The sequence below is a fragment of the Lissotriton helveticus genome, chromosome 9 (genome assembly GCF_964261635.1).
Source record: "Lissotriton helveticus chromosome 9, aLisHel1.1, whole genome shotgun sequence".
Taxonomy (NCBI): Eukaryota; Metazoa; Chordata; class Amphibia; order Caudata; family Salamandridae; genus Lissotriton; species Lissotriton helveticus.
In genome coordinates this window covers 977,840,809-977,866,187 of record NC_136070.1, presented here as the reverse complement: position 1 = coordinate 977,866,187, position 25,379 = coordinate 977,840,809, and the positions used below count along the sequence as shown (strand labels likewise).

The window sequence follows — 25,379 nt, the reverse complement described above, 5'->3', positions numbered from 1 at the left end:
GTCTATATTCACTTCAACTGGATCAATGTTGTTAACATACATGATAACTATGATTTCCAAAAAGAAAGCCAATGACTGAGCAGGCTGTGTCATACTCAATGACCAGACACAAATCTTATAAAGGTGAACCTTAAAAGTGACTAAATAAACCTGAGCTTAATGGCCTAGTAGCTATGGCACAAAGCAGGGAGACTTACCTTAGAGCAACCCGTAAAGTATTCATGCAGTACTATAACCATAATGAGGTCAAAAGTCAAAACAATAAAAATCCCAAACCGTAAAATGTAATAAATAAAATGTAAAAAAAAAAATCCAATAGGGGGAACTGGAGATAATGAATTTAAAAAAAATGATAAGCAGGAATAGCACCAAGACGTACAAAGGGCCAATGATAGTCAATAGTCAAAAGTCAAAACAATAAAAATCCCAAACCGTAAAATGTAATAAATAAAATGTAAAAAAAAAAATCCAATAGGGGGAACTGGAGATAATGAATTTAAAAAAAATGATAAGCAGGAATAGCACCAAGACGTACAAAGGGCCAATGATAGTCAATAGTCACAGTAGATCAGGACATAGACTCAACTTGACACTGACCTCGATGATGTGTGGGTCAGATACACCAACCAGGCTAGTCCTCGTCAAAGGTTCTACCTTCTGACTATAGTCTTTTAAGAACCAATTTACCAAGGCAGTACACTTCTAAACCACACCTCAGTGGAGACACTCAGACTCAGGGGTTTTATGCATAGGCCAACCAACAGGGTGCAGTAACCACTAAATTGCTCAGAAGAAAGGGAATCTTAAGTTTGTTGTGCCCCTGTAGCTTTAACAAGTGGTCAGCTTTATGACTCTTGGAATACACTTCTTTGCTTGAGAGGAGTGGAGGGTGACAAGAGGAAGAAGGTCCAGTGATTTCAAGGCTTGTCTAAGGTGGCAGACAATAGGTTCAGTTCTCTTCTGTTCAGAAGTAGGTGCCTGTAGGCGCCTCATTTATGGATGGCACAAGCTAGTGTGTGTGTGTGTTAAGGACTCCTGGGGCACACCCTAACAAATTTGGTAAAAGTTCCCAGGGCCAGCCCTATTCACTTAGTGAATTTTTAAGTTGGCAGAAGTCTACGACCACACTAAACTTGGGCTCTGAGGGACTGAGAGGAGAGGGTTCTATGGTAATCCTAGTGTCCTCACACATCTAACACCAAACTTAAGTTTGTAGTAGCCATGGTATCTCTGAAAAACCCAGAGACAGAAATCTGGTAAAATAGAGTGTTTTTAGAAACGAGGCAGTGGATACATGCAAAGTATTTTGGAATCCTATGTCCATTCCTTTGACATGTGCCCCAAAGAAATCTTTCTAAAAACCAAGCAGACCGGTCAAGCAGGATTTGACACTTTAGCAGGGATTTTATGAGGGCTCTAGTGTTGAAAGAATGAGCACAGCGATTGGAGCCTGTTTGGCTGGAGATACAACACCAACGAGGGTGTACCTTGCTTATTGATATCGTAAGGGATTAGAATAATACATTCAACAACCCAACAATAAATATCCATTGGATATTACATAAATTCATAAATGAGCTGAACTATCCATCGTCTTTTGATCAAAAACAATTTCAATCAGAAAAGAGACACAACTGAATATAGAAAATTCTCTTTAAATTTTTGTATTTCAGAAATCTATCATCAAGAAATTTCACAGAATATAATTAAGATACCCTTTATGCAGGGCCACTGGAATTATGCAAATATTTGGCCATGGCGATTTTCACACAACTATAGATTAGCTGCATTACCACAATCATTTGCTGCATAATATGCAGATTTTACCTAACAAAAAAATTGTTTCTAGCTCAAATGGTACAAAAGTTACTAAAATCAGCGACATGTTACATCAGGCAGTGGAAGGCCCTTTGCAGAGGCTAACTGGTCACTTTTCTGTTGTTTATTGAATAGGTTTGGGTGTTAAACTGCTACTAATGGGATGCAACGAATTCACAGACAGTGTTAAGTTTAACCAGCATTGGCAGAGCCAAAAGGTCTTGCCTTTGTGAGGTTTATTGACTTTACTAATGTTTTTAGCTATGTTGCAGATGGCTGAAAGTACTGTAAAAAAGCTGTACGACTACCAGCGCTGTCCGCATTAGAACGCTTTTTTAACATCTTCAGTTATGCTGCACTGAAGCTAGAGCTGCTGTAAAATATGGCCCAAATAACATTGACAGAGCCAATAGATCACGCATAGGAGACATCTACTGGCTTTGCCAATGATTGGTATGGAATGCCATACGTTAAGTTATAAGTATTTATATAGTGTTTACAATGGTATTTGCTAATGTTATAGAATGGAGAATGCCCTTGTCAAAGAATTAAGTGTGTCCTGATTCAAAAGTATTTTAGGACCGTACAAAAATTGAGAACGTGCCATATAAATGCGCTGAATGTAACAGAAGTTGTAGGTAGACAGAACAGTCCAATAGGTTACAGCTGTTATTAACAGTGATGCTTTAGGCTAGGTGTTACTTTGGGTGCACTTTTTACAGAAGTAACCAGTATTAAAATATGGCAATAATCTGTGTTCAGTGGGTTTCTTAGACCTTTTAGCCCCTCTGCCACTGTACCTGCTGCACCATTCAAATCATGACCCTAGTACCTGCAAGGTAAATGCACTTCAGACTGCTTGTTTAATAGTAAAATATAGCAATAATCGGTGATCAGTGGGTTTCCTAGACCTTTTGGCCCCTGTGCCACCGCACAATTCAAATCATGGCCCTAGTGGCAGCAAGGTAACTGCACTTGTGACTGCTTGTTCAGTAGTAACATATAGCAATATTCGGATGGCTCCTGTACCACAGCACCTGCTGCCCCATTCAAATCATGGCCCTAGTGCCTGCAAGTAAACTGCACTTGTGAATGCTTGTTCAGTAGTAAAATATCACAATAAATCAGTACTCAGTGGGTTTTCTAAACCTTTTGGTCCCTGCGCCACTGCTGCACCATTAAAATCATGGCCCTAGTGCGTGCAAGGACAAATGAGGAAACTGTTTATTTCCAGTAATGTATGTGCTCCGAAAAAAGCACAGTTGCAGACAGAATACATCATTATTGTGTTGGGTAAATAAACATGAAAGCTTTCATTAAAAAAGTGCCTTTAAACTTCTCCAACTCTCGAAAACGAGTTCCAACAGAGGTCATAAATAATGCATATGCTTTTCACATCAAAGTGGAAACCAAGTGTAGAGTACTAAGCTTTTGTTGCAGTTAGACACACCACACACACACACACACACACACACACACACACACACACACACACACACACACACACACACACACACACACACACACACACACACACACACACACACACACACACACACACACACACACACACACACACACACACACACACACACACACACACACACACACACACACACACACACACACACACACACACACACACACACACACACACACACACACACACACACACACACACACACACACACACACACACACACACACACACACACACACACACACACACACACACACACACACACACACACACACACACACACACACACACACACACACACACACACACACACACACACACACACACACACACACACACACACACACACACACACACACACACACACACACACACACACACACACACACACACACACACACACACACACACACACACACACACACACACACACACACACACACACACACTTTCTCCCCCTTTTAGCTACAAGATGCTGATTTTCAACTCTGACATTGCAATGAGGCCTGCTAACCAGACCTCAGTCCCAGTGCTCCTTCTCTAAAAGACAGTTAAGTCTAATTCTGATACAATTAGCTATGGACTTCAGCACAGCTGCAAGTCCCAAGCAAATGGTACTCCAGGTACCCAGGGCAGGGGTACTAAAGAGGGCCCCTAAGGGCTGCAGCATATCTTATGCCACCCTAAGAGAGACACACTGCAGTAATCTAGAATAGCAGCTTCAAGGCCTTGCATAGTCATTCAAGTGTGATGCCACAAAAAGAAACATTTCAAAGTAATCATAAAGAGCCGCACCCTTTATTGGCAACCATCCCCAAGGTGTGGGCTTCTTACTGGGTAACATCAAACACTCTTTACATTTAGTCAACAAAAATCCAATCTGTCAAACAATCAATATCCATTGCTCCCAACAAGTAGCTGGGGTTTCACCACAATTCCCGAAAGTTAATTGAAAGAGACCTGGGGGGACATAGGTCAGGCACAGCCCAAGTATCAGAAGTCTAGGTAAGTTAAGTATGCCAACTGAGAGTATGTAAATTTCAGCATGTCGAGGAGTTGAGGGGGGGGGGGGGGTTATGTTGCCCAGGCACTTTATCACTGGTTGGCTGGGATAAAGTGCACAAAGTTCTACAGCCATCAAACATATAAGGTCTGGCAAAAGGTGAAAACTGTGGGAAGACCCTGCAGAAAGGGCACATTTCCTATAATGATCCGACCAAAGAACCTACAACATATGCATGATTCCACCAAAGAAGTCATAGGTGGAATAGACATGAGGAATGGTTACCAACATGTTCTCCAAGCCCTTACAATCTATATCCTCTTTGGAGGTCAAAACAATCTATCCAATGAAAAACCAAAGAATGAATAGGTACTAACTCTCCAATCAATGTAGAAGTATAGACATACTGATGTGGTTGAAAGGCAATAGGAATGATAACTGTGGATGTTAAAGTTAGATATTTACCAGCTGGGAGTTGTCTTCCCTGTAATTTGCTGCAATATCTTGGTTCTCCATTGCCCCACCAAGCAATCCTGTGGCGTATGTCTTAAGAGGCTGCTCAGCCTCACGGGCCCACTTGAACAGGTTTTCGACAATTCCCTCCTGCTGGCAACAAAAAGAACAAACAGGTCTTTATGAATTTCATTTAAAATGGAATCACTCAATCTGGTGCAGTCTTTCTTAATACGATACATAAACAAATATACAGTCTTTAGAGTAAGTGGCAATTTGTCAAGTGAACAATTAATCTAGTCTTTTTGACAACTTATTAAGATGAAAAAGCCATTTGCCTAGAAGAAAATCCTCTTGTTACTTAGTGGCAAGGATAGTGCAACACTTTTCTTTTTAACAGACTGGAAATCCGAGGGATAAGAATGACAGTTCACCAACAGTTCCAGACACCATTGCGAAATCAGTTTCTTTTGATACCAGAAACTCAAACTCTTGACACATTATACTGCTAGAGAGAAAAGATAATCCTGCAATAAGTGGTGATACCCATATTTTTATTGACTGTGACTCAGTCTAACACTGAGGGTTCCTCTGGATTTGCACAGAGACTTAACTCACTAAGGTAGGGAATCTAAATCGCCCAAGCCTCCCATGGGTCTCATCGTCCCCAAAAGCTTAGGGCACAATAATTCAAATTTGAATCTTTACTTTACAATGAATATTGAAAATGGGTAGATCAATGTGAAATCTTGCACTATATTTAACAAGCATTTACAATGCAATAGGTCTCGGGTTAATTAAGTTTGGGCTATTGGCATTGCTAAATATTGCAACACCAACTGCAACAAAAGTATATAAATTGTAGGCCAAAAAAAAAATATTTATTTTTGTACCAATGGTGGCATGCTGCGCTTTATATCTCACTTGCATTACATACACATTCGAGTCAAAGGAACACGAAAAGAGCCACAAGGCTGCCTCCCCGCGCTGGGTCACACTTTAACCCGCTCTGCACCACCGCGCGCTGGCACGCGAGGCGTTTCACAGACCCGGGTCACACAACGCCCCGCTCGCGGCCCAGATGTGCACGTGACTCAGGGCAGCTGGAAGGGGCGCACTCGTTTCTGAAGTTTTGGCTTCTGCAGTTAGACGTGCAGAGCTACCAAAAAAGGGTCTGGCTAGCAGCCTCCCTGTCAGAGTTTCAGAGGTTGCCAGGCAGATGTAATAACTTTGGTATATGTCGTCCAGCGCTTCAACTCCTCCTCAGGGCTATTTAGCTCTATATAAATGCAATTACCAAAACTGCCCTGTTTGGAATTTGTGAAAATATACCCAGTAAAAAATTCCAGAAAAAGAAACGACTGCGATGTGTAGTTTAAGATGTGCCTTCCACGTGACATTACATTATTGCGCACCCCAGGCACCTCCAGATGTCTCGGGCGCGGTGTTGCCCTTGCTACCAGTACCTGCAACGCTCTGGCTGCACTCAGGCCGTGGGTGGTGGCAGGGATGGGAGCTGGCTCTGCGGAGTCCGTGCTATCTCTCACCACCTGGATCTCTCACGTAGGTGAAAACCGACTCTCAACAAACACTGCTATCCACCCCTGGCGTGCGAGGGGCACTCAGCACCCAGGGAAGTCGACATCATCCAGTGACAGGAGTGACAATGCGAGTGAATCACTAATGTCCCCCATTTGTGGCAGCCCCTGACGGGGGAGGGGCAGTTTACTCTAGGAAACATCTACATATGATTATAGCATTTATTTCAACAATGTGATTTCATCTCAACAATGAGCACACACAACGTATTCTGTATATCTAGATGTCAATATACATATGTCATGCCCTTATTTTTGCATTCAAGACAAACTTAAGTAAATTACGAAGAGATGGTTCATAAATGCAAACACAGAGAAAACATACATTTTGTGGTGCGCCCCAATATTTAGTGTGCTTCGCCGCGCAGTGTTAGTACGTTCATCTACGAGGTGAGAATTGAGAAAAAGCACACAAACTCACATTTTCTCTTCTAGCTGACACGTGTGATCGCTTCGGCAGCACGTGTACTCAAATGGGAGGTGACACTTAGGTAATATGAATAAATAAAGATCGACTTCGCCCAGGGTGATGGTGTGTCCAGATTTCTAAACTGTACAGCTTAGAAACTGAAAACCCGGTTAGAGTTGGAACCCCCATAACCATGTGTGATCCTGAGCAAAACTCTATTAAGAAAACCCACAAAGCTTTTCTGAAAGAGTGGAGCGTCTCTTGGGGAAACTTGGGGTTTACACTCAAGTCAGGAGTAAAGGCATTTTCGGCAAGGACGCCTCGCGCAGGAGTGTAGCAGCGCAAGCGCAACTAATACGAATAGTAATCTTTTTTTATATAGCGCTCCGTTGACCACTTCTTAGTTTTCTATACGCTATACGTAGCTGTTAATACCATGACACTGTTTTCGTGCTACTCAATTTTTAAGGGCACTCGAGCACCTCAGACTGAATCTGGGATGCAAAGGGTTAAAATGTACAGCCGGTGGACGCCGCTAGACACGCACTGGGCTGTAAAGACTCGCAGACTGCAGCCACGGCTCTTTCATTTGGACGTGAACGGATTGTACAGGAAACATGTGGATTCGCTCATCGCTGGGTTAAAATACAGATGGCCAGAGTCCACTCTGGGGGTATGGGGTAAACCCCCACCGGATATAAATGTAACGTTTAAAAAAAGTTATTTCCCTATAATACATTGGTCTACGGTGAATGTGAGGGGAAGACAGGATAATATGAATTGTGTGTGTATATGTATATATACACAGCCAACACAATAACACTCAGAGCGGTCTGAAAACACTGGAGCAAATGCGGCATCGTACATTACCTGACTACGGGCTCGCTGGGGGCTGAGGGGACGGCATGATGCCCCTAGCGCTTGGTAACCCCAGTCCGGGTGTATGTCTCTTGAACAGCGCCTCTTTCCCCGACCTGGAGGTGGTGGGGTTGCCGCAGGCCAGACCTCCACTGCCCGGGATACGCCGTGGAGAGGCTCTCTCCCCGGCCAGCCGCTCTCCTCCCTGGGTTTGCGCCGGGAGGTGGCTTCGATCTGCCAAGCGCTTCCTTCCCAGGTGTGGGCGCTTGCTGCCCCGGCTCCCCATGGGACGACTGGTCTCTCCTTGGGTTGGGTTAGAACTGGAAGGGTGGCATGTGGGAAAACAAGCTGGTGGTGCCCTCTGGTTGAGCGACCCCCTCTCAGAGGTGTGTGCAGCAGGTTGGATAGGGGTCTCCACGAGTACACTTCTGCAGCAGATCGGAATGGCTTTTGTGCAGGTTCGTGGTGCACTAGACTTGTGTGCAGCAGCAGGCAGGGCAGGTTATTTGTGCACTAGCCTCTTGTGCAAGGGGGAGTGGACACCAGCAGGTCCGGGCGGCTCTTTGTGCACCAGCTTCTTGTGCACAGCAGGTCAGGAGGGCTCTTTGTCCACCAGCTTCTTGTGCACAGCCCTGGGTTGTGAGCACCGGCCGGCAGCAGTGACACGGGATCGCCCTGTAAGTTCAGGCTGCAGGTGCCATTGGCAATGTCGCTACGTCTTATTGTAGGCTTGTGCCAGTGTGCAAGGTTTCCCCGGAGTTCACCACCTTTTGAATCCTGGGTGCCAATCTTAGTCCAAAGGGAAGGACCTTGACCTGGAAATCCCTGCCAGCGACTCTGAAATGCAGGAACTTTCTGTGACGGGGAAAAATGGGAACGTTGAAGTACGCATCTTGACGGTCCAGGGTGGCCATGTGATCCCCTGCCGACAGAAGATGAAGTATTTTCTGAAGTGATAACATCCGAAAGGCCAATTTCTTTAGATACTTGTTGAGGGAACGGAGATCTAGAATTGGACGCCATTCTCCGGATTTCTTCTTTTTCAGGAAGAACAGTGAATAGAATCCTGTTCCTCTCTGCCATTGAGGGACTTTTTCGATCGCTCCTTTTTGTAACATCAAATTTATCTGGGAAAACAACTCCTTGAGATGAGCTGGAGGAGGGCCCTTTGGAGGGAAATTTGGAGGAAACTTTAAGAATTCTAGAGCATGGCCCCTGGTTACAATGTCTAGGACCCACTTGTCCGATGTTATTGAGAAACCAGTTTGAATAAAATCTTGAGATTCTTCCTCCAACTTTTACATGGGACTGCGCAGTAGTGGTGGCAGGTGATGATACTCATTGTCTTTTGTTGGAATCCTTTCCACAGTAGGAAGGTTTCTTCTTATTCTGGGAATAGGATGTGTTGCGCTGGCCATATGATTGGTATCGTTGCGATTGGTAGCGCTGATTTCCTTGATATGACCTGTAGGAAGATTGTGGACTATAGCTTCCTCGATTAACCAGCCTTGTCGACGTAGAACAGCAGCCCCCACCAGCTGCCTGAAACCTGTGGAAGCAACGTCCACTGCTGAATCAATAATTTCTGCCGAAATCCGCTCTCCCTCTTGTAGTATTTTCAGAGCTTCAGATTTTGAATGCTCTAGTAGCATGTCTATGTATGTTGAAATATCAGACTACATTGGTCAGTCGTACCGACCCAGAATTGCTAGAGAATTGGCCGCACGGACTGCTGTTGCTGCCATAGTGGAAACTCGTTTCCCAATTGAGTCCAGCCGCCTGCCGTCCCTGTTAGGTGAGGCTGTGATCGGAGAAGAGGGATTTCTAGCCCGTCTTTGGGCAGCCTGCACGATCACGGAATCCGCCTTTGGGTGTCCTATAAGGCATGCTGGAGACTTGTCGGGCGCTTTATATTTCTTGTCCAGACATGGCAAGACTGAAGGAATAGATGCAGGACTGGACACCACTTTTAATCCCTCTTTCTATATAAAGCCTATGATGGGAATCGCCAGCACCTATCTCCTTGGCTGGTCTTTAAAGTCATAGAGGAAGCATTCCTCCTTCTTAGTTTCCATAGGGATAAGGAAACGTTGGGTTGATCTTTCCATAAGGAGGTGAAAGCCTTCAATGTCCACTGGAGGTGAATCAGCAGGAGCCGGAGGTGAAGAAGAAGGTGTTTGGATCTGGTATTCATCCCACTCCGACAACAGAGATCTCTCATCTACCTCCCCTTCCTCTCAATCTCCATCATCCGATGAGTGCGCTTCTGCAGAATGATGTGAAACCACTGGCGAAGGTCTAGGAGACTGGGATTCTGGTGTGGAAGCCTGCGCCACTGGTGTAGGAGGCACGGAATCCGCCGATTCAGATGGCGGGAAATGGCGGTAATAATCGTCCAGCATATACTGAAGATTATTTAATAAGGCTATAGGTATCTGAGCTGTAGGGATATTAGCAGTAGGTGAAGCCACATGTTTAGGCGAAGGTTGATCATCCTGATCATCTTCCTGGTACTTTATGAACAGCTCCGAAGGACTTGTAGCTGTCCTAAATCTATCATCCACATCAGAATCTTCCTCACTGTCTTCTGAATCCAGCAATTTGTCAGGAACCTGTAGAGGTAACTTATGTGGAGAGAGACGTAATCGAGATAAGGGTTAAAGCACGGAACCACGTCTTTGCAGCAAAGGAGGCTTTGTTCTAGACGGCGTAGATGATGAAGCCATAGACAGTGACCAGACTTGTATTTCAGTACATGTTGATAATTTTTGCATCGACGGAAGGGTCGTCGACGGGTCCGTCGACGAAGAAATAATTCCTGAAGGTGATAACGCCGACGAAGACGTGGCAGTCGACAAAGTTGCCTTCGACAACGAGGAGGGCTTCGACGACGATGTGGTCTTCGTCGACTGTTTGGTCGTTGACGATGTAGTTCTCGACGACGAGCAAGTCGTCGACGATGATGAAGTAGCCGTTGACGAGGCCATCGTCGATGAAGCAGTCATGAACGAGATCTTCTTGGTCGTCGACGGTGCACCAACGATAGGAGTAGATGCAGTCTCTTTCGTCGACGATATGGGTTTCACCGAGACGTAGACCAGCGTCGACGGGGATGACGCTGACGACAATCATCTGAGGTTTAGGTGAGGAAAAAAAGTCACTGTCGATGTGGAAGTTGCGTCGACGGGAATCTTCGTTGACGAAGGGGTCGTCGACGACGATGGGGTCTTCTTCTGAGGAAGAGTCTTCTCAGAAGTTGGTTTTGGAGGGAAAATCTTGACTGATCTTCTCGGGGGTGTGGAAGGCAAAGGTTTGCTCTTGACAGGAGGAGTAGCCTTAGAAGTGGTAGGCCTCTCTGAACCCTTATAGGGTTGTTGTTTCCTCACAACCTTGGCCCCAGGAGAAGATAAAACCTCCTAAGCAGCTCTCTTCCTAGAGGCCACAGATGACCCAGAGGCAATACTTCCTACCTCAGAAACTGGATTGTCCTGCCCGATAAGCTTCTGTAGCCACAGAAGTAAACGGCCCTCTCTATCCTGAGGGTCTTTTGAGGGAAGGTCCTGCATATCTTGCAGTCCTTCACTTGATGATCCGGATACAGGCAGTAGATGCATTTCTTGTGGGGATCTTCTGAGAAAAGCCAGAGCTTACCACAAGATTCACAAGGCCTGAATAATGATTTCATAGAGGAAGACATCCTAAAAGTAAGAAATCCTGAAGAAATTTGAGAAGAACTGAGCAGAGCTCAGGGAGACTCCCTTCACAGGACGTGCGGTAGAAAATCTTAGAGCCTGAGCCTCTGAGGAGAACATTCTGGTGGGTGCGGTCGCCTGATTGGCTGCAGTTTGGGCTATGTATTATGACTATGATAGTCATACATGTGGAACTTTTTTCTTGGTAGCTTTGGGCTACTTTACTTCCTGGTTTCTTGTTAACAAGGTTTTTGGTCATTATGGGCATGTTTATTGCTTTTTTATATACCGTGAGACTCCCACTCAGACGACGGGGAATGATTCAGACATGTGAATCTATGAAAGACACCCCAATACTGGAGAATTTCAGTTCCAATGAGCATTTAATGTGCAGCTTTATGTTAAGGAAAAGACAAATATGTGCTAGTCTAATTGATTGTTCAATAAATAAACCTAACTAACGTATCAATTAGTTAGCCAATCACATGAATTTAAGCTATATAGAGGATTAACATATGGAGAACTGGGATTACAGGTAACTTCTTTTTCGGTCACAGAATTCTCCTTTATATCCATAAATGAGAGACTAGAGTAGCTAGCAAGCAATCAATCATATCATTTGTAAAGCGCACTACTCTCCCGTGAGGGTCTCAAGGCGCTAGGGTGGGGAATGCTGCTACTCCTCAAAAAGCCAGGTCTTGAGGAGTTTTCTGAAGGTCAGCAGGTCTTGGGTCTGCCGTAGGTGGATGGGGAGGGTGTTCTAGGTCTTGGCAGCGAGGTGGGAGAACGATCTGCCGCCGGAGGTCGCTCTTCGGAAGCGGGGGACTGTGGCGAGGGCGGCGGAGCTGGCGGGTGGGGGTGTAGAAGCTGAGTCGTCTGTTGAGGTACATTGGTCCGGTGTTGTGGAGTACGGATTAGTTACTTACCTGTAATCCTAGTTCTCTTCCAGGGGTATCCTCATCAAAGTCCTAAGCATTAGAATATTCCCGCCCATGCGCGGGACCCCAGAAACACTATATTATATGTGATATATATATATAGATATATATATATGCAATTGCAGCCAAAAACACACTAGAGCTGGATTATGCTGTAAAGAATTTCCACCATACATGAAACAAATGCATTAGAAACATGAAAAACAACATCAAAGATTGTTTTGAAACTGTTTTAATGCTGAAAAAGCAGTAGAAATTCTTATATCCTGAAAGCATAGAAAGCTCCCAGGCTGCATTGCAAACACACAGTCTAAAAAGACTGAAAAGCTAACCTGTAGCTGCATGCTACAAAAAATTGACATCGTGCCTTTAAGGCACTCATGACCCCCAGTATCCCATCATGCCTTAGGGGTGTCAGTTGTTCTCTTAGGAGACTGAAAAACCATGGAAATAAATAGGTTAACAATATCTCCAAATTAATAAAGATCCTTTGCCCAGGGAGGCGGGAGGGTTGCTTATGACTTTGATGGGGATACCCCTGGGAGAGAACTAGGATTACAGGTAAGTAACTAATCCTTCTCTTCCAGGGGATCCTCATCAATAGTCATATAGACAATTTCATTGTCAGTGAAATTGCTCTCCCACCCTCGCAGCTCCACCATTAAGTGAGGTGCCCCTGCCCCTGCACTCTTGAGTGTTGGTGATCGAGGCCCTCCTCCACCCGCAGGTTTCCCTGCGCCTCATCCCTGGTGGTCCAGTGGACCTCTGTCTCCTTTCTCTCACTCTGCTCCTTCACTTGGTTTTCTACTCTTTCTATCTTTCACCTTTCTGCATCTCTGCTCTTTTGTGCCTTATTTCTGCCCATTTTCCCTCTCTCTCCCTCTGCTCCTTCACTCGTTTTTCTAACCCTTTCTATCTTTCACCTTTCTGCTCTTTTCTGCATCTCTGCTCTTTTGTGCCTTATTTCTGCTTATTCTCCCTTTTTCTTTATCCCTTCTTTCCTCCCTTTACCTTTCCCCGCCGCTGCTGCCCCCGCGGCCCCCCCCCCCCCCCAGCGCGACCGGCCCAATCCAGCTCCCCTCCCCGCTCCCGCCTCCCAGCTGTCCAGCCCTCCCCGACCCCTACTTAATGGCGGCCTCTGCGGGGACAGGCGAGCAAGACCACTGACTGGGCTGCGTGCGCGCCGCTGGTGCACCGAAGGCGCGTCAAAGGCAAGCACGTCTGCGCCCGTCTGCCACCCGTCCGCGACCAGCACCAGGAACCCTGGACCTCCGCCCCACCAACGCTACGACCCAGCAGCCCTCCACGCACTCAACCCAGGCTGCAACAACAACTGCAAGCTAGCATCACCAGCCGACACCCATGGACCCTTCAGCTGTCACCGCTGCCGGCACACCTGCAGCGCCGCCAAGAACACGGATCCAGCACAACCCGCCCACAAGAACACAACCGAACCGAAGACCCTGCAATGCATCCTCCTCAACGTCCGATCCCTCCACAAACACGCCACAGAAATCTGGGACCTACTTGACAGCACCACCCCGGACGTAGCATTCTTCACCGAAACCTGGACCAACACCACCTCGGGACCGGACATCGCCATCGCCATCCCCCAAGGATACAAGATCTCCAAGAAGGACTGCCCCACCCACCCAGGAGGAGGAATCGCCATCGTCCACAAATCCAGCCTCCGCCTGAGCACACTCCCTGACGAGTCCACAGAACTGATGGAACACCTTCACTTCAAGATACTGGCCAGCCCCACCGCCGCCCTCCGAGGAACCCTCATCTACCGACCCCCTGGACCCCGCGGACCCTTCGCCAACTCCATCAGGGACATTATCTCCCCGCAGGCCATCGCATCTACCAACTACACCCTGCTGGGAGACCTCAACTTCCACCTCGACAATCAACTGGACCCCAACACCACATGCCTCCTGGACAACCTCCACAACATTGGACTCCGCCAGATCGTGACCGAGCCCACGCACTCCGCAGGACACACCCTCGACCCCCTCTTCACTACAGGAAACTCCATCACCTTCAGCCACACCACCGAAATCCCATGGACCGACCATTGTTGCGTCCACTTCACCTTCAGAACACCCACCATCCACAGACACCAGCACCTGCTTCCACAAAGAAACTGGACCAAAATCACCGACGACCAGCTCACCTCCTCACTCAACAACTTCACCCCAACCATCGCGGAAAACGACGACCCCAACACCGCAGCCCGAACCCTGCATAGATGGATCTCGGACAGCACCAACACCATAGCCCCCCTCAAGAAAACCAACAATACCCGTGCCAAGAAAGCCAGATGGTTTACCACCGAACTTCGAGAATACAGGCGCACATGCCGTCGCCTCGAAAAGACCTGGAGAAACACCAAATCCACAGAAGCCCACAACAACTTCAGAGCCGCCACCAACGCCCACCATCAACTCATCAGAGAAACAAGGAAAAAAGTGATTGAAGACAGAATCTCCACCCACGCACACAACAGTAAGGAACTCTTCAGCATCATCAAGGAGTTCGCCCAACCCACCAGCGAGTCTACCGACATCCCTCCCTCACAAGACCTCGGCGACAAACTTAGCACCTTTTTCCACCACAAAATCAAGAGCATCTACGACAACTTCGACGAAGACAACCAACACACTGAACCCTCACCAACCACCCCCGACACCCGGAAACCAGCGATTGATGACTGGACAGCCCTCACCACCGACGACACACTGAAGACAATGAAGTCAATCCACTCAGGGGCCCCCACGGACCCCTGCCCCCACCACATCTTCAACAGAGCCGCCGACACCATCGCACCCATGCTCCGCCACACCATCAACCGCTCCCTGGTGACTGCCTCGTTCCCGGACAACTGGAAACACGCCAAGGTGAACCCCCTCCTAAAGAAATCCTCAGCGGACCCCACCAACCTCAAAAACTACAGACCCATCTCCCTGCTCCCGTTCTCAGCGAAAGTCATCGAGAAAGCCATCAACAGCCAACTCGCCACATTCATTGAAGAACACAACATCCTCGACTCCTCCCAATCCGGCTTCAGAAAACACCACAGTACGGAAACCGCCCTCCTCACGGCAACAGACGACATCTGCACCCTACTGGACAAAGGAGAAACAGTAGCCCTCATCCTCCTCGACCTATCAGCGGCGTTTGACACAGTCTCCCACTGCACCCTAATATGCAGACTCTATGACGCAGGAATCCAGGACAAGGCCCTCGACTGGATCTGCTCCTTCCTCTCCGGCAGGACACAGCAGGTCAGACTCCCCCCTTTCCTCTCGGACCCCACACCTACCACCTGCGGAGTCTCCCAGGGCCCCTCCCTCAGCCTGACGCTCTTCAACGTCTACATGGCTCCACTTGTCCCCATCGTCAGAACCTACGGACTCAACATCGTGTCATACGCAGACGACACCCAGCTCATCCTCTCCCTATCCAACGAGCCCAACACCGCCAGACGCAACTTTCGAGAAGGTATGGAAGCCATCGCCAAATGGACGAAAAACACCTGCCTACAACTAAACACCAACAAAACAGAAGTACTCATCATGGGCCCAAACCCCGACGCCTGGAGCGACACCTGGTGGCCCACCGCCCTCGGAAACCCGCCAACCCCCACAGACCACGCATGTAACCTGGGAATCATCCTGGACTCCGAGCTCAAAATGGACCGCCAGATCAACTCTGTCTCATCTTCCTGCTTCCACACCCTCCGCCTCCTTCGTAAGACCTTCAAATGGATCCCCCTCGAACACCGAAAGACAGTCACTCACGCCCTGGTCACCAGCAGACTCGACTACGGCAACGCATTCTACGCCGGAACAAACAAAAACCTCATCCGCAAGCTACAGAACATCCAGAACGCCGCCGCAAGACTGGTCCTCAACCTGCCAAAACACTGCCACATCTCCCAGCACCTGCGCACACTCCACTGGCTCCCCGTCGAGGCGAGAATCACCTTTAAGATGCTCACTCACGCACACAAGGCCCTCCACGGCACCGGACCAGCATACCTGAATAGCTGACTAAAATTCCACGCACCCCAAAGGACCCTACGATCAGACCAGCTCTCCTACGCCGTGGTCCCCCACACCAGAAAGACCAGATCGGGAGGCCGCTCCTTCTCCTTCCTCGCTGCCAAAGCATGGAACGCCCTTCCGCTCCACCTCAGACAAACAACATCGCTCCCCATCTTCGCAAGAAACCTCAAAACCTGGCTCTTCGACAGACCCCCTCCTTGATGGAATGGAACCTGCACCCCCCCCCACCCCTAGCGCCTTGAGACCCTTACGGGTGAGTAGTCGCGCTTTAACAAACCCCTGATTGATTGATTGATTGATTGATTGAGCCTCACCTCATCTCCCTGCGGGCAAAGGAGTAACAATACAGTAATAACATTACTAAGCCTAGAAAAACTAAGCTTGTACAGGCCGCAGGCTACCCAAATAGATTCCACAAAGAGGCTTGTCCTACTTGAGTATCAGTCCTGGAATCAGATTCTAGGCAGTAATGCCTTGTAAAGGTATGAACTGATCTCCAGGTTGCAGCCTTGCAAATCTCTGACATAGGGACATCATGCAGGAAAGCTACTGTTGCCGCTTTCCCCCTAGTAGAGTGTGCTTTAGGTGACAAAAGTAAGGGCTTGCCTGCGAGCTGATAAGCCAATTTAGTACAGGAGACTATCCATCTGGAGATATATCTTTTGGCAGCTGGAAAGCCCGACCTCAGTGGACCGTAGTTGATAAACAATTGGTCCGTCTTCCTACTTTCTTTGGTCTTTTCCAAATAAAATTTAAGGACTCTTTTGAGATCTAAAGAGTGCAGCGACCGCTCAGCCGGGGTCCTAGGGTTTGGAAAAAAAGAAGGAAGAGAAATAGACTGATTTATATGAAACTCAGAGACAACCTTAGGTAAAAAGGATGGATGCGCCCTCAAGACTACTCTGTTGTGATGGAAAACAGTATAGGGTTCTTTTGTACACAGCGCCTGTATCTCACTTACTCTGCGCGCTGATGTAATTGCCACTAGAAAAGTGGCCTTCCACGATAGGTGTTGCAAGGAAGATCTGTGGATGAGTTCAAAGGGGGGGCCCATCAACTTAGACAACACTAGGTTTAATTCCCTCGGAGGAGAAGGGTTTCTAACAGGGTGGTACACTTTCCTTAACCCCTGTAAGAAGTCCTTGACCACCTCCATCTGGAAGAAGGAGGGCTGGGAAGGACTTCCTATAAGCCGTAATGGCCGAGAGGTGCACCCTGATCAAAGCATATTTAAGACCAGATTTTGCTAAGTACAAAAAGTAAGGCAGAATCACTTCCTCCTGTGCTGAAGAGGGATCAAAGTGACGTTCTCTGCACCAAAGAAAAAACCTCTTCCACTTAAACGCATAAGACGTTCTTGTGGAAGGTCGTTTCGCTTCCTTTAAAATGTGCATACAATCAGGTGGCAAATTTAAATGTCCGTATTGTATGACCTCAGGAGCCATGCTGTTAAGTGCAGTAAGGGAAGGTTGGGATGAAGAATCCTCCCCCATCTTGGTCAACAGGTCCTGCCTGCAGGGCAGTCTCCTGGGTGGAAACACCGACAGCTGTAGAAGGTCCAGGTACCACCACTGTCGAGGCCAGTCCGGGGCTACCAGGATCATGGTCATGCTGGATCTGATGAGTTTGGACACCACCTTCGGAATCAGGGTTAGAGGAGGAAATGCGTAAGCAAATGTCCCTGACCAGTCCATCAAAAGGGCATTCCCCCTTGTCCCTGGACGGTGGAATCTGGACGCGAAGGCGTGGCATTTTGAGTTTTCGTCGTCCGTGAACAGGTCTATTTCTGGACGACCCCAGCGATGGAAGAGGTCTGCCAACACCTCGTCGTGCAGCACCCAGTCTGGCTGATCTTCGAAATGCCTGCTGAGTGCGTCTGCCTTGATAATTAGCTCTCCTGGGAGGTGCACCGCCACTACTGTGAGGTTCCGGGCAAGCAGCCAGTGCCATATGGCTTGCGCCTCCAGAGAGAGAGGACGCGACCGAGTTCCGCCCTGCTTGTTCAGGTAGAACATGGTCGTCGTATTGTCCGTTTGTATCAGAACTGAGTGTGATTCGAGTGCAGGAAGGAAGAACTTTAGAGCAAGATGGACTGCTCGAAGCTCCAGCATGTTGATATGGTAGGTCTGTTCTTTTGCTGACCACCTTCCTTGAATCTGCAGACACCCCATGTGCGCTCCCCAGCCTTGGAGAGACGCGTCTGTGACTATAGACTGTGTCGGGAGAGGTTGGTGAAAAGACACTCCCACCAGAAGGTTGGGAGGGTGAGTCCACCATTTGATGGAAGTCTTCGTCACCTGGGAAAGATAGATCCTGTCTTCCCAGAGCCCCGTCGACTGATCCTGTTGATCCTCCAGAGCCTGCTGCAAAGGTCGCATCCTCAGCCTGGCGTGAGGAATCAGGAAGATGCAGGACGCCATGGAACCCAGCAGAGACGCTACTTGACGCGCTATTGGATTCTGAGACTGTATTAGAACTCTGCACTTTTGCTGCATAGAAAATAGTCTCTCCTCAGAAGGATACGCTTTTCCCAATTTTGTATCCAGAACGGAGCCCAGGTAGTGAATGGATTGGGTCGGTAGTTGTACTGACTTCTCCATGTTGACGTGGAGACCGAGCCTGTGCAATTGTAGCAGGCAAAGGTGAAAGTCGTTCTCTACCTCATGAGGAGATGGGCCTTTTAGGAGCCAGTCATCCAGGTAGGGATAGACGAAAAGTCCTCTTTTGTGCAGGCAGGCTGCCACCTCTACCCGTCAGGCATTGCAGCGCCGGCTTGACGTTGGAGCAGGGAGCCGATGATGTTACGATACGACTAACTGGTGACATGACAACAGCCGTTAAACCAGCCTGTTGTGTGAGGCATCCCTAGTTCCGACAAGGGATACCCTTCCCTGTTGCACTGAGGCACATTAACGCCCTACACTCGAGGGAGAGAGGAAGACAGCACATTGCACTACGTCATCACTCATCTCAGGGGAACTGTGTGCAATCTATTGTTGCTTAGCTTTTGGGACATGCACACTGGACCCCTATAAATATTGTCCCCCCAATGTCCCTCCCTGTTGTTGACCACCCCAGGCTGCCACCACTGCCATGCATTTGGTGAAGACTCTCGGCGCTGACTTTAGCCCGAAAGGCAGGACCCTGTACTGGTAGTGTTTGCTGCCCACCAGAAACCTTAAGAACTTCCGATGTCGCATTGCAATTGGAATGTGGAAGTAGGCATCTTGCAAGTCCATCGAACACATCCAATCTCCCACTTGCAGATGTGGTCATATTTGGTGAAGAGCAAGCATGCGGAACTTCTCCTTGACTATGTTCTTGTTCAGAACACGAAGATCCAGGATAGGCCGGAACTTGTTTTCCTGATCCTTTTTGGGGACAAGAAAGTATCTGGAGTAGACTCCTTTTCCCTTTTGTGAGGGAGGCACCTCTTCTATAGCTCGTTTTAGGAGAAGAGCCTTCACCTCTTTTCGGAGCACATCGAGTTGGTGCGGACGAGATTTCTTTGGGGGAATATCCTGTTGAGGCACACGGAAACGAAGAGCATATCCATTGCGCAGTGTATTCAGCACCCACCGATCGTTCGTGATGCTGCCCCACTCTGTCAGATGTTTTGAAACACTTCCTCCCACTGGAGTGGACAACGGCGCTAGAGGAAGCCAGTGCTCATTGTTTTCCTCCTCTCGTCGAGGTAGAGGACTGCTGGTGACCTCCTCTACCTCGGTTGGCTATACCAACCCGAAACTGAGTTTTGCCCTGGGTCTTATTTTGGGACCACTGAGGGGTTTGAACCCTCTATTGAGCCCCTCTGCCTCTGTTGGACTTGAAACGGCGTTTAAACTCCTTCTTTTTCTCTAAGCCGACTGCCTTGACGGTGTTGAGCTCGGCTTTCATCCGACTCATCTGGTCGTCCGTGTGCTGGCCGAAGAGAGATGTTACGGTAAACGGGAGGTTCAGAATGCGCTGCTGCGCATCAGGCTTGAGGCCTGTCAGGCGCAGCCAAGATGAACGTCTGGCACATACTCCATGGGCATATGAATGTCCCGCCAGTATTGCTCCGTCTGCAGCAGTGCTAATTATCTGGTTAGCCACCAGACTTCCTTCCGTCAGGGTCTCCTCGAAGTCTTGTTGGTCCTCCTTTGGCAATTTTGACTTAAAACGCTCCATTGAGTCCCACATGGCTCTATCGTACCTGCCTAAAAGCGCAGCCGCGCTAGAAACCTTCAGCGTCGAAGCGGCAGAACTGCAGACCTTGCGACCCCACGGGTCTTGCAACTTGCTGTTCTTATCAAGAGGAGTTGAGGAGGAGGGAGAGACTGAGTGGCTCTTTTGTGCCGCCGCCACGACTACTGAGTCGGAGGGCGGGTCCGCTTTCACAAAGACCGGGTCCGAGGGTGCGGCCTTCTACTTCTTTTGGATGCGAGCCGGCACCGCTTTTGCCGATGCTGGAGCCAGGAACCATGATCCCTGGGACCAACGGTAGCACTGGACGAGACCCCGACTTTTGGTGAAGAGTCTCAAGGATCACTGTTGTGGAGACCTGTGTCACAGACAGCTCGATGTTTAATTTCAGTGCCCCCCTCTGTAAGACATCATGATAGGTGTTGATATCGTCCACCGGGGAAACCCTAGAGACAGGGCTATCAGCCAAAGTGGGAGAGTAATCCCGTATGGAAGCGCGGGTAGAGAAGGTAGGAGAAGTAGCTGGTGTTCGAGCCCTCCTTTCGCGAGATCTTCTGGCGGGTACCTCCTGTCTAGGGGAACGATCGCGCCTCCTCTCGTGAGACCTCCCTGTGCGTTCTTCTCGTGCAGGGGAACGAGATGCAGCTCGCCTCACAGGCGATCTTTCTCTGCGCCTGGGAGGGCTGCGACTGTCTACTTCCTCGACCAGTCTTTGCAGAGGAGATCTGTGTACTGGGCTGACATATTCCTGCAGCCTTCTTGTAGAACCTGAGTCTCGCCAATTGTGCAGAGGCATATTCCATCTGCGAGACAACTGCACACCATCAGTGGGAGGTCTGCGGGCAGGACTTCTAGATCTGCGGGCAGGACTTCTGGATCTTGATCTGGAAGAACCAGAAGAGTGACGGGAGGCTGATTCAGTCACTAGGATCACTGAACAATCCCTGGATCTTCGTTTATGGTGTCTCGACGTCGATCTGGACCGATCATGGCGCCTTGACGTCGAATGCTCTGAAGGCGCATGCCTTGACTCAGGGCGATGATGACCTCTCGACGTCGACCGGTGCTGTCCCACCGTCGACGGAGTCCTTTCCTTCGACGCCAACCGTTTCTGTGGCGCCAGTGGATCAGGTGACCTCGACGTCGTATGCTTCGACGGCGAACGACGTGGGGAATGGTCTCTCGACGTCGAGCGGCATTGTGTGGCCGAATACCGAGCTTCCTTTGACTTTGAATGTCTACGTGACGTCGGCGGAGGGGTATTGGTCGCCCTCGACGCCAAACGTCAACGCGACAGATCTCCTCCTCGACGCCTGGTTGTCGACGGCGGAGGACTTGGGGCTCTCGACGTCGGTCGCTTAGCCTGCGACGACCGAGGTGAGCCAGCTCTCGACGCCGAACGTCGTGACGACGACGAAGGTGGAGGCTCCTTACCCCTCAACGCCGAACGTCGCCTGATTGACGTCGGCGGAGGAGTCACACTTCGACGCCGGTCGTCGCCTGGTTGACGACGGCGAAGGTGTAACGCCCCTCGACGCCGATCGTCGCCGAGTTGACGATGGCGGAGGGTCTTGACATTTCGACGACATACCTGATCTTCTTGACGGCGAGCCCGCCGTCGAAGGTGATAAACGTCGGTTTTTCGAAGAATGACCCACCGGTTGCTCCTTTCTCAGCGCCGAGCCCGACGCTGAAGCTGCAGGACGAGAAGACTCGCCCTTTGAAGGTTCTCTGGACCTCTTGGAGCTCTTCTTGGCTGGGGACCTCCCTCTAGAAGACCTATGGGCTAGGCCATAGACTCGAATTCTCTCCCTGTCTTTCAAAGTTCTTGATGACAGGGACTCACAGTGAGGGCAGGTCCTAGGGTCATGTTCTTCAGGTAGGCAAAGGATGCATACCTCATGGCTGTCCGTCTTTTCCTTCTTCTTGCCACAAGAAGGGCACTTGTCAAAAAGGGAAGGCATATCGAGATGAAAATGCCAACCAACAAGAGAAAACCTACTTGACTAGATGAAAAACGTCGAAGTAAGGTTAAAAAAGTAGAAAACTGAGAGAATTTTCTGTCAGAAACAGAAAAAGAGTGGAGCTGTGTAACCAGGATCCTTCCTGAAGGAGCCGGAAAGAACAACTGACCCAACTGTCACGCCTGAGGCATGATGGGATACTGGGGGTCATGAGTGCCTTAAAGGCACGGTGTCAGTTTTTTGTAGCATGCAGCTACAGGTTAGCTTTTCAGTCTTTTTAGACTGTGTGTTTGCAATGCAGCCTGGGAGCATCCTATGCTTTCAGGATATAATAAGAATTTCTACTGCTTTTTCAGCATTAAAACAGTTTCAAAACAATCTTTGATGTTGTTTTTCATGTTTCTAATGCATTTGTTTCATGTATGGTGGAAATTCTTTACAGCATAATCCAGCTCTATTGTGTTTTTGGCAGCAATTGCTTGTTATATATATATACACATATATATATCTATATATATACACATACATATATATATATACACATATATATATACACATACATATATATACACACATACATATATATACACACATACATATATATACACACATACATATATACACATATATACACATACATATATATATACACATACATATATACACATATATATACATACATATATATACACACACACATACACATATATATACATACACATACACATTCAGCGCCAGGACACCTCCGGGTAACAGTGCGCTCAAAAAATGTGAAAAAAATAAAATATATACACATACACATATATACATATACACATACACATATATATACACACATATATATATGAGGTATGTCAAGTTCCTTCGTCCACCAGTGCTGCAGTCTGCCACACAAAACGAACAGGAACCAACGAGACCCAAATGTGGTGCAAAGTTATTTTATTTTTTCAAAAGACCCAGCACCAGTCCGCCACGACGCGTTTCGGCTAAACGTAGCCTTGTTCACATGACAACGTCACGAGGGCTGGCCACCCTTTTAAAGTGCATAATAGCCATCACATGACACAAACATAGAAGAGTTACTGAAATCTTATCAGATAACTCCCGCGTTTGATTATACATTGCAGCATAAATGCTGTTCAATTGCTCACTATTGCACAAGCCCAAACAAATATCAATTGTTATCTGTCCGAGTAATTGTAAAATACAAAATATAAAATATACCTTGTCACTGCACATTACTTGCTATAGAGGAGTCCCTCTTACCAAAATTTCATATATATACACATCATATCACAATGGTTACTCAATAATTGATAAAAGCTCAAAAGGACAATATAAAAGTTAAAAACATAAATATTTACATTAGAAACCATGTCCTGATGGTGGAACTCACTCCTAATAGTTAACCAAATTGGCAACTGAATCCATATATAGCGTATGCAGTTCAATAGATTAAGTGTGCAAATAGCGAAATTTGTGCAAATTATTTCTGATTTGATATATGTACAGATGGCTAAAAAACAGGTGCTACCATATGGTGAAAAATAGTGCTAATACAAACAATGTGATTAAAATCAGTTATACAGTAATCTGGAGAGACGTCCAGGGTACAAGGTAAAATTTAAAGTGAAATACAGCTACAGAAAGGCTATGTAATCATAGGTTACATATAACAGTGGACATTGTTCATTAAAGATAGGTGTGGCAATCCTCCCCAGTGTTGAGGCCCTGTGGTACCTTAGTATCTAAAAGGATGATATAGCGCGTTTCTAATTTACGCAACAGGGACTCTCTATCACCTCCCCTCCTCTGGGGAGGAACACAGTCTATCACAAAGTATGACAAGAGGGAAGCATCTTTCCCATGGCACTTGTCAAAGTGCCTGGCAACTGGATAAGAGGTGTCAACGTTGCAGATTGCTCGTAAATGTTGGAGAATGCGCCTGTGGACCTGAGGCCTCGTACTGCCCACGTATCTTATCCCACAAGGGCACTCCAAAACATAAACTGCAAACTCTGTCTTGCAGTTGAGCTTGTGTTTAATCTTAATTGGAAATGGCGACAATGGTGTTCTCACTTCTGTTTTACTAACGCCATTTTTACAAGCCTTACAACTTTAACACCTCAAAAAGCCCTTACTCTCATTGAGCCAGTTTCCCATCACCACCTCAGGACTGCTGGATACCAGGCTGTCCTTCATTGACCTAGCTTTACGATATGCTATACTAGGAAATTTTGGAATCACTGGGCCCAAGATAGGATCCTCCGATAGTAGGGACCAATTCTCTTTAATGATTTTATAGATGCTATTATGCTGGTTGCTATAACCCATAATCATCCTTGTTACCCCTTGTGGATCTTTTGCCTGTACTTTTGACTTCGTCACTCCTGAGCCCAGGAGTGACAGCCTGTCCATTCTGTTAGCCTTTAGAATTGCCATATTAATGGCTTCAGATTTATAGCCTCTAAGAAGGAAACGAGATTTACAATGGAGTTGTGCCAGCCGGCATTCTTCCTCACTGCTGCAAATCCTCCTGACACGGAGCATTTCCCCGTAAGGTATGCTCCGTATCAGGTGTGCAGGATGATGACTCCCCGCATGCAGCAATGTATTGCCCGCAGTGGGCTTTCGATGCAATCTTGTTTGAAGGCTGCCTGTCTGAACGTAAATCTCAACATCTAGGAACACAATTGAAGTCGCACTGATGTTGCTGGTAAAACGGATGTTAAGGTCATTGTCATTCAGTTTATCAATGAAATCAATCACCTCCGTCTCAGTGCCCTCCCAAATAAAAATCAAATCATCAATATATCTTGACCAGAGTTTCACCTTGGTATTCATAATGGCCAAATGTTCTTGCCATAGGACCTGCTCCTCCCAGTACCCCATATGCAAACAGGCATAACTG

General features: G+C 47.7%; 1 protein-coding gene across 7 annotated transcripts in view; it reads right to left on the bottom strand.

Moving 5' to 3' along the window:
• DCAF1 (DDB1 and CUL4 associated factor 1) overlaps positions 1–25,379 on the bottom strand; it is a 928,365-nt gene that overhangs the window by 818,058 nt on the left and 84,928 nt on the right. For 5 of the 7 annotated variants that reach the window (XM_078661275.1, XM_078661278.1, XM_078661277.1 and 2 more), the window contains one exon: positions 4,767–4,907. In XM_078661275.1, the coding sequence (XP_078517401.1) occupies positions 4,767–4,907 (141 nt within the window). The remainder of the gene's footprint in view (positions 1–4,766; positions 4,908–25,379) is intronic. The other 2 variants (XM_078661276.1, XM_078661281.1) reach the window with 1 other exon arrangement.